The sequence below is a fragment of the Colobus angolensis genome, unplaced genomic scaffold, assembly GCF_000951035.1.
Source record: "Colobus angolensis palliatus isolate OR3802 unplaced genomic scaffold, Cang.pa_1.0 Scaffold6, whole genome shotgun sequence".
Lineage (NCBI taxonomy): Eukaryota > Metazoa > Chordata > Mammalia > Primates > Cercopithecidae > Colobus > Colobus angolensis.
In genome coordinates this window covers 3,397,476-3,406,643 of record NW_012119598.1, presented here as the reverse complement: position 1 = coordinate 3,406,643, position 9,168 = coordinate 3,397,476, and the positions used below count along the sequence as shown (strand labels likewise).

Genomic DNA, 9,168 nt, shown 5'->3' with positions numbered 1-9,168 from the left:
TAGGGAGCCACCTCCAATTAGAATAGTAGCCTCAGAGATCCATCTCCTCAATTGTATAGGTGCAGAGAATGAAACCCAGAGAGGTTAGGAGCCTTACTCAAGGTCACAGAGCATGTTCTTAGTGGAACTGGGACTAGAATGAAAGGACTCCAAACTCAAGTTTCTCTACATCCTCTGTGTCTCTGGACTCTTCGTTAGGGGAAGGGAAGGGAAAGGTGGAGCACAGTTTTTAAGCCTGAGAGTTCCCTCGTTTTGTGAAAAAGAAAAAGGATCAGTTGACAAGCCAATAAAATACTAAAGAGCTGGTGTAAACATTGAGGGTTGTAAACACTTTTCAAATGGAATTTTAAAAGATTTAAATATGCCTTCCTCAAATCATAATAATGATTTTGTTAATCATAATAATGACAACATTACAAAAAATAAATACCAGGAATCTGGCAAGTCTGTGATCTAGAATTAGACTCCATCTGACTTGCAGATGGTATCAGGATGGAGCTGGCTTGGAGTGGGGCTGGGATGGGAAAGGAAAGACAGGGAGCCAGGAAGTCTGCAACTTTATTGACTTATCCACCTGGCCTAGGTGAGACCCCTAGCCCTGGGACAGTCAGGAAAGGAACCTCTGCTATCTCTCTGAGAGCTTTTTTGTTTTGTTTAGAGGTCAATTACTTCCCATTTGGGGAACTTGTGAACATTAAGAGGTGACCGGAGTGAACGATGGAGATAAGAGGCTGATTGCTTACAGAGCGGCTCCCTGGTAAAAGCCCTGCAGAGGATAAGCAGTTGTCGGTAAGAGACACACAAAAAGGGGTAGCTTTCAGTGCAGAGGAGAGATTAGGGAGACGGAAGACAGGCAGCTGGGGGTGGGCTTGATGAGCTGGGAGACCGATGCGTGTTAAAGTGATCTTGACAGGCAGAGAGTGGGGAGATGGGGGAAGAGAGTTTTCCTTCACTCTCCTTTCCTTTAGGAATGAAATCTTTGCTGTCATGTGAATCTCAAACTTCCTTGCTGTGGTCTGAAGGGAAAGCCACGTGGATTGCACATGGACAAGATTTTGGTTATAGTTTTTTTTTTTTTTTGCCAGCCAGATATAGATGCCACAGCATCCAGGGAGCATAACAAAAAATGTGGCAGACAAATGGAACATCTAAAAGATCTTGGGTGTACATGTAACTGACACCCCTTCCCACCTCGCACACCCCTTCAGCCAACTGAATGCAGTTTACCATTCAAGTTTGAATTTAACTTGAATTGTATCTCAAACTACTATAAAATATAGCTCTGGCTTTGGCATATACCCATTTCTTTTATCCATTCCAAAGTCCTAGAGATTTTCTGGAATCTCTCCCAGCAAACAGTGTCATTCCCGTGCTAATCACCTGGATTAACCCCCATTCTCCATGTAGCCTTCTCTAAGCACCCCAGCTTGGGTCGGATTTTCTTTCTCTCTAGAATGAGCTTAATGTCTGTCCTATTTGACATGCAGCATGTACCACTTTGTATTTTTAGATACCTTCCTCATGTTGGTCTTTGCTTTCCCAATTAGAAAATACATTCCTTAAGGATGGCAGCCAAATCTTATTTTTTTCTTGTGTCCTTACCAGGAATGTTCAGCAATGACTGAGTTCCTGATGATTAAACTGTGCCTCTTTCTTGCCCCCTTCACTCTGAGCCTTGACCCAACTGTCCCTGATCTTCCTGTACCTCTCCCTGTGGTCACAAAGATGTAGAGAAGGCAAGGGAGTGTTTCACTCACCCTAACTCCGGAGACAAGGTTATTCAAAACATCACATATCTAGTAACTGCTGCTTCTGCTACTATTCTATGTTAGAAGAGGGTGAGAGGGTGAAGGAAATAACATTTATTAATTTCCTACTCTGTGCCAAATACTTCTCAATCCATACTACAGTGACCTGCATTTCTGGGGTAGGGACCTTCCCTGGAGGATTTTAAACAAATTAACATATAGCATTCTAGAATCTGCTAGTAGAAAAGTTTAATAAACCTCACTTAACCATTGTGGGCTGGGCAGATTATAACTCAGTGGCAGCATTGGACTGCAGCTCACCTGTCATGGGTCTAAGGCTGGTGTCCAAGGGTGAGACCTCTCCTCTTGTGAGGAATGGCCTCCCAAGTGAAAGAAGAGTGGTGGCACTCTATGACAATTCTCTCATGGTGGAAATTTTCAGTGTAATCTCCACATTTTTCCTCAGTTTTGTTGACCAAGTTGACTCACCGATATTCCCAAATTTAAAATAGGCATATCTGGCCGGGCGCGGTGGCTCAAGCCTGTAATCCCAGCACTTTGGGAGGCCGAGACGGGCGGATCACGAGGTCAGGAGATCGAGACCATCCTGGCTAACATGGTGAAACCCCGTTTCTACTAAAAAATACAAAAAACTAGCCGGGCGAGGTGGCGGGCGCCTGTAGTCCCAGCTACTCCGGAGGCTGAGGCAGGAGAATGGCATAAACCCAGGAGGCGGAACTTGCAGTGAGCTGAGATCCGGCCACTGCACTCCAGCTCGGGTGACACAGAGCGAGCGAGACTCTGTCTCAAAAAAAAAAAAAAAAAAAAAAAAATAGGCATATCCACTTTTTAATCCCAGGGGCACAACACTGTAATTGGAAGATACTGTGAAGTGTTTCTGAACACACTTTTATTGGCAAAGAGCATGGAGAAATGAGGGCTGGGCTCGTGAACTCACACCTGTAATCCCAAAACTTTGAGAAGCTGAGGTGGGAGGATCGCTTGAGCCAGCCTGGGCATCACAGGGAGAACCTCTCTGTATAAAAAAATTTTAAAATTAGCCGGGTGTGGTGGCATGCACCTATAGTCCCAGTTGCTTGAAAGGCTGAGGTGGGAAGATGGTTCAAGCTTGGGAGGTATAGGCTACAGTGAGCTAAGATTGTACCATGACATTACACTCCAGCCTGGGCAACAGAGCAGGCTCAATAAATATACCCCAGCCCAATAATAAATAAATAAATAAATGGAAAAAAAGAAATAAAAGAGAGAAGTAGTAAAACCCCAAAGGAGAGAAAATGTAAGAAAATGATAGTTAAAAAAAATTAACCACTACTTTTTTTTTTAAGCTTAAACATATACACTCTAAAGGATGAAAGCTATCAACAGTCACGTATAGTTTACACACCCTCAAGCAGTCTGCTTCTCACTTTAGTAAAACAAGCAGGTCATATTAGAAATGAGAAAATTCAGGGGTAGTACATTTGAATTAAATATGGGAATTTATCAAATACGAGAATTTAACATTCAAGAAGTCAGTAGTCCTGCGAGATAAATAATTAGAATTTCCATTATCTAAAAATGCAATTCAAGGGGAGAAAAAAAGCCACATTTTCTTACTAAATTTTCTATAAAATCTGTCTTGGCAAACACACATTTTCTATTTGATCCCATGTCCCTATGAGTAAAATGAGTTTTTCATTCTTGAGTTTGCATAACCTCAGATACGTTAGGGGTGGAGATGTCAAAATTTCACAATTTTAGAAAGCCGAAATGTCAGGCTTTCTACCCATCTTTTTAGGACTTCAGGGCACTTGATCTTTTCCTGGTGCAAAACTTAGAAACTCTTGATGCTCCAAAGAGAACCTACAAAGAGGGAGAGAGGAGTGTGAGGGAAGAAATTGGGAAATCTACCTCCAAGACTGAATTGGTTTTGTTCTCCTAGCACTTCTGGGCTTCATTTTTACTTTAACTCGAAATTGTTTCAAGGTAATGGCGTATGTATGTTTTAACGGCCTACACACACGCAACCACATGCACACTTATTTAGTATATTTATTGGAGGTGCTGTGCTGTACAAAGAGATAAAATGCACAACAGTGAAAGGGACCGGAAGGTAGAGCCTACTTCCAGGAGAGCAATGGTGGCCGGAAAAGAGCGCTCCTCTGGATTAGTGGAGTCCGCAGAGGCGCAGCCTTGTGGGGATGTTTAAACCCCACAGGAAGAGGCTTCAGAGCAGGTCCCTCTTCGTGAACTTTCCCATCCGCAAGTTTCCGGCTCTTCAGCCCGCTTCCCGCGTTCCCGTTCTCTTCTCGTTCTTCCCCAACAGCTGTCATTAATTGGAGGATGGTAGGCCCGCTAGATCACCATCTCCATTCACCCCCGATGCCCCGGGGCTGCTGCGTACAGATGCGAGAGCCTCTTGGGCCTCTGGGGTTGAAGCCCCAAAAGTCACGCGCCTCAATACTGCTCCCACACTCCAAACTGCCAGCCAGCCTCGGTTTTCTTCAGTCCCTCTGTTGCTTGGTGGGTGACCGGTAGAGGGGTCGCCTTTTGGGGGAAGAACGTCCCAGGCAGGGCCTTTAGCTGGGTGACTGTGGTGCAGATCGCAGTTCCAGAGATCGCTGCGGAACGAAGCGCCGTTGGGCAGCAGCTTCCCTCCAGCGCCGCGTCCCCTCCTTCTTGTCGCGACCTGCGGGCGGAGGGGAAGGGACTGAGCATCTGACCCTAGTGGGCAGAGTCAAGCCGAGGAGCCTCACCAGGCCCTGACGCCCTGCAGCGTGGCTGCCAGATGGTCCTGCGGGGTGGCATTCTGGCCACTGTGTCCGAAGCCCGCGCTGGCCAGTGGTGTGTGCGGCGCAGGACCGGAGGGCGCGCCCGCGTAGCAGCTGCCGTAGCCTGCTCCGTAGGGTGCTCCGGTGTAGCCTCTATAGCAAGAATAGGGCGACACTGTGGCGCCATAGGGACTGGGGAAGGCAGGTGCGCTGGGCCCCGGGCCCAGGCAGGGCTTGCCATCGCGCACCAAGACGGGCACCGCCACTCGGCGCGGCGTTAGAGGGTGGCCGGCCAGTTCGAGCGACTTGTCCTGGCGCTGTCTCTTGCATTTGTAGCGTCGGTTCTGGAACCAGATCTTGACCTGCGTGGACGTGAGCTGCAGCGCGCTGGCCAGGTGCTCGCGCTCGGGCGCTGATAGGTACCGCTGCTGCTTGAAGCGCCGCTCCAGGGCCAGCACCTGCGCCTGCGAAAAGAGCACGCGCGGCTTCCGTCGTTGCCGCGCCTTGGGCTGCTCCGAGCGGCCACCCCGCACGCTGTCGCCGCCGTTGCCAACGCCGCACTCTGGCACCCTGGTCCCGCCGCCGAGGGGCGAGGCCGCGCTCAAGCCGGGTTCTAAAAGCACAGGAAGTGACACATCAGCGTCCAGCCTAAGGCTCACCTGAGCAGTTTATACTTCGTTTTCAAGACTTCCCTCTCCCTGGCAGCCCTCACTCTGCGCACCCCGCTCCTCGCTCCTACTGCCCACGAACCCTGTCCCAGGACTGTCTCAATGTTCTTTCCCTCCAAGCTCTGTCACTTTTATGTTACTGCTGGAACATAAATTGTGACACCATGTGGTCCCCGATGTGTGCGTCCTTTTCCAAAAGGTAGACTCTAGATAAAGAGTTAAGGCAGCTCCATTTGCTTCTTAGAATGTGTGTGCATGGGCCGGACGCGGTGGCTCACGCCTGTAATGCCAGCACTTTGGGAGGCCTAGACGGGCGGATCACTAGGTCAGGAGATCGAGACTATCCTGGCTAACACGGTCAAACCGAGTCTCTACTAAAAATACAAAAAATTAGCCGGGCATGGTGGCGGTCGCCTGTGGTCCCAGCTACTCCAGAGGCTGAGGAAGGAGAATGGCGTGAACCCGGGAGGCGGAGCTTGCAGTGAGCCGAGATCGAGATCGCGTCCCAGCACTCCAGCCTGGGTGACAGAGCCAGATTCTTTCTCAAAAACAAAAAACAAAAACAAACCGTGTGTGTATGATGGTCGAGTTTGGTAAACCTTCGCTGTGAGGAACAAGTGTGAGTGGAGGTGTCGATCAGACTGGGGAGACTTTGGACTCTCCTTGGAAGTAGAGAAAGAGGAGAAGAAAGAGGAGGAGGAGGAGGAAAGCGGGGAAGGAAGGAAAAACAGAGAAGCCCGGGTGTCAAGAAGGCACAAACTCTGTGACAGGCTCTCAGGAAGCTCCCGTCTGCCTCATTTTCCTTCGCAGCCCCAAGCGCACTGCAGGGAACTCAGCTCTAAGTCCAGGAGCCCCAGCCTTGAGTGTCTCCTACCTTCACCCCACTTTTGTGCACACTCTCGTCTTTTTGACGCAGCACTCCACCAACACCAGGATGCATCCCAGCTTTCTTGGATGTGATGGTTTGTAATCCAAATTAACAATATATGATGAAAACAAAATATTTCTTGGCTCCTGACTCTTGGCTCAGAAACTGAGGTTCTCTTTGAGAGTTACATAAAGTTGAGGTCCACATTTGGCTTCTTAAAAGGTAGCCTCTCCTTCCTTTGGGGTCTTTCTGGCAAGCAGGTGGTGTGGGCTTCATCCTGAAGTCCTCCTTTCACCCAGGGTGACCCCTACAGCTGAGACTGTGCCCACTGAGGTGCATTTTCTTCCCTTCTTCTCACCTCTCTCCTGTCTGGGCTTAAGCCCCGTTTTACCCCAAGGATGGATAGAAGGGAAATGCTGAGTTTTCATGGGATCTCATGCCAGGAGAAAACCAGGAGCATGGAGGGGGTGCAAGTTCATGGCAAGAAGGGACAGGACTCTAAATGAGCCAGTGCGATTGGAAGCAGACTCCTAAGACCCAAGGCCCTGGCACAATGTCATGGGGGGATGGAGCTGTTTGGTATTTAAAGTTTGAGGAGAGAACAACTTCCTTCAGAGATGCCTGTGCTCAAAGAAACTGAGGCCATCTCCCCTTGCAAAGAGGAAAAATCCTGAGGTGGGTTTGTTTTCTTAGCACATCGAAAGGTAACAACGGACCTTCAGTCAGGCTGCAGAGCAAGGAGGACCCCATTTGAAAGTCACAGATCATGCAGGCCCTGGGGCTGCACAGTACCGCAGGGCGCACCAGCACCCTGCGCCCTCCTGTTCACAATCCTGGAGTTCTTGAGGGCAAGGTGGTTGGCTCCGATGGAGGAGGGCATGAAGCCCACCGAAGGTGCCTTCCCTGTCCGGATCGCTACCGTGGCCTTGGGCTCAGTTCCTGGAGCCCGCCTCGGGTCCCTCCTCGGCGGCGTCCACTGCTGCAGCAGAAGAGACGCTCCCAGGATTTGGTTTCCAGCGGGACAAGGAAGGCGCCGCAAATACCATCGACTGCGAGGCGACTGTGGTGGTCGAAGGAACGTGATCCTTTGTCAGCGGAGCAGAAGTGATCGCCGAGTTAGCTGAGTAGCGCCGAGGGAGTTTAGAATCCGCCGCAGAAAACCTACCAGCTTCTTCGCGGACACACAGATTATGTTCTCCGGCTTCTGGAGTTAGTGAGTAGCCGGCCTGCAAGCCGGTAAATAACTCCGATCCAGCCCCTTGATTTATTTCGTTCGTTTGCGCCTTGAATGGAGGCGCCATGGCAGTCTGGCAGAGGAAGCCTGCCCTGCCGAGCGCTACTCGCGGTCCCTGCCTTGAGAATGCTGAGCGAGGTGCTGAGGTTTGGAGAGAAAAAGGTGGAATTTTCATCCCTTGGAATGTCGGGCCTCTCCAGCCAAAGCCTCCGTATCGACGCAACACAACTCCCTGCCAGCCCTTTCCCTTCCAGCCGGCTGGACACAGGTGCGTGGGCCTCGCAGCCCGGTGCACATGGTTGCGCCTTCGGATTCAGGCGACAGGATTCGGCCAGAGCCATGTTCCAGGGCAGAGAAAACCCTGGCAACCTTTAACACTCTCCCTGACGCGGAGAATCCTGTGCCAACGGGGCCTTCCACTTTGGGAGACTCAATCGCCACCCGGTCCCCACCTTCTGTCTTCCAGAAGAAAAATCCATGAGGAGGAATGGGCCCCCCACCCCCGCCGGCCAGGCCAGCAAGAAAGGGCCTGGTTAGGAGTGACCTCAGAGTCACTAGGGTTCCGCTGCTTTGATGGCCACACTCTTTTGCAAACGGTTTGGGGGTGGAGGGTGGTGGTGACTGGCACGGCTAAGACACTACAGAGGGTTTCGCTGTGGAGATGAGAAGGTGGAGGTTCTGGGCACTGTGGCTGCGAGTGGGAGCCATGCGTTTGTGGGAATCAGAGGAGCGGATTTGGGAAAAGTGAATCCTTAAGATTCACGGGCTTAATTTCGTTAGAGGTGTGTGAAGCACGCTGGGTGTCGGGGGAGGGTGGGAATGGGGTTCGAGATGCCTTTTTTTGGACTCCTGAAGTGAGAAAAAAATGGAGAGAGACTCTCGAACCCAGGAGATAGGAGGCGTATTTTCCCCAAGCACCCATGGATCACGCCCCCCCGCCCCCACATTCCCCCGGTAGGAGGCAAGACCTGAGCGCTTACTCACGTGGCTCCGCCATCCGTTCCGCGTCCATCTCCAAGACTGCCTCACAGGCACCCCCAGGAGGCTCCGAACCGTCCAGCCTTCTGTCACCGCCGCCGCCACCAGCGTTGTGAACCTCTGACCCTCGCGGCTCTGGGTCCATTCTCAGGTACTGAAAGTTTTCCGGGCTCTTCCGCGCCCCCGGATGTGGCGAAGCCGCGGGGCAGCTCCGCTCGCGCTCCAGTCGCAGGATGTCCTTGACCGAGAAAGGGGTGGAGGAGACGGGGCTCAACAGCATCCCGAAGGCGGATGGGGCGGGGCCGAGGAGTGCCTGGTCCCCGTGAGGAGCGGCACCCTGAGCTTCCCGTCTTGTTGCTGCAGGCCCGGCAGACAGACCCAAACTCTGGGACAGACGCCCAGCGTCCCAGACAGCGCCTTCCTCTGGGTCATGCTGGCAGGCCCGGGTCCGGGGCCGGGTGACGAGACCGTGGCCCCCCATTGGTTCTCACAGAAACCACGTGCTAACCCTGCACCTTCCTCCCCCAGCGCTTTCTTCTCGCGCCCGTCTAATCCTCTCCAGTCCCCAGTAACCCTCCTGGGAGGTTTGGTTCGTATTGATGGTTCTCAAAGCAAAGAAAACGCGGAGAGACAGTGCTGCGTGCGGCTCGGATCTCCGTCAATACGGTACTAGCGGGAGCTTCCGAGGTCAACCTAGGGTCCACGGGGACCCTCCTAGTGGACATGCGAGGATTGGGGGTGGAGTCCTTGCTGTGCAACCCGATCTGGTCCATCCAGCCTGGTCTTAGCTCAACTCTGCATTCTTATGACGGAGGAAAGCTAAAATAGAGACAACTGGGACCCGCGGGATTTGAGGTGCGCTCTGGGATCTTAGGTGCGCAGAGGCCGGATCGCAGAGTCA

General features: G+C 51.7%; 1 protein-coding gene across 1 annotated transcript; it reads right to left on the bottom strand.

Annotated features, from left to right (window-relative positions):
- Positions 1 to 4,500: 4,500 nt before the first annotated feature.
- NKX2-6 (NK2 homeobox 6) lies at positions 4,501 to 8,547 on the bottom strand. Its single transcript, XM_011962608.1, has 2 exons — positions 8,274 to 8,547; positions 4,501 to 5,132 (listed from the first exon to the last, which is right to left on the bottom strand). The coding sequence occupies exons 1-2, from the start codon at positions 8,545 to 8,547 to the stop codon at positions 4,501 to 4,503; spliced, it is 906 nt and encodes a 301-aa protein (XP_011817998.1).
- Positions 8,548 to 9,168: the final 621 nt, after the last annotated feature.

What these genes read in the sequence shown, in the direction of transcription:
- NKX2-6 (XM_011962608.1), bottom strand. Translation starts at nt 8,547, where the DNA reads ATGCTGTTGAGCCCCGTCTCCTCCACCCCTTTCTCGGTCAAGGACATC. An exon ending in GGAACGGATGGCGGAGCCAC is followed by an intron (nt 5,133 to 8,273) that starts GTGAGTAAGCGC and finishes CTGTGCTTTTAG; the next exon opens with AACCCGGCTTGAGCGCGGCC.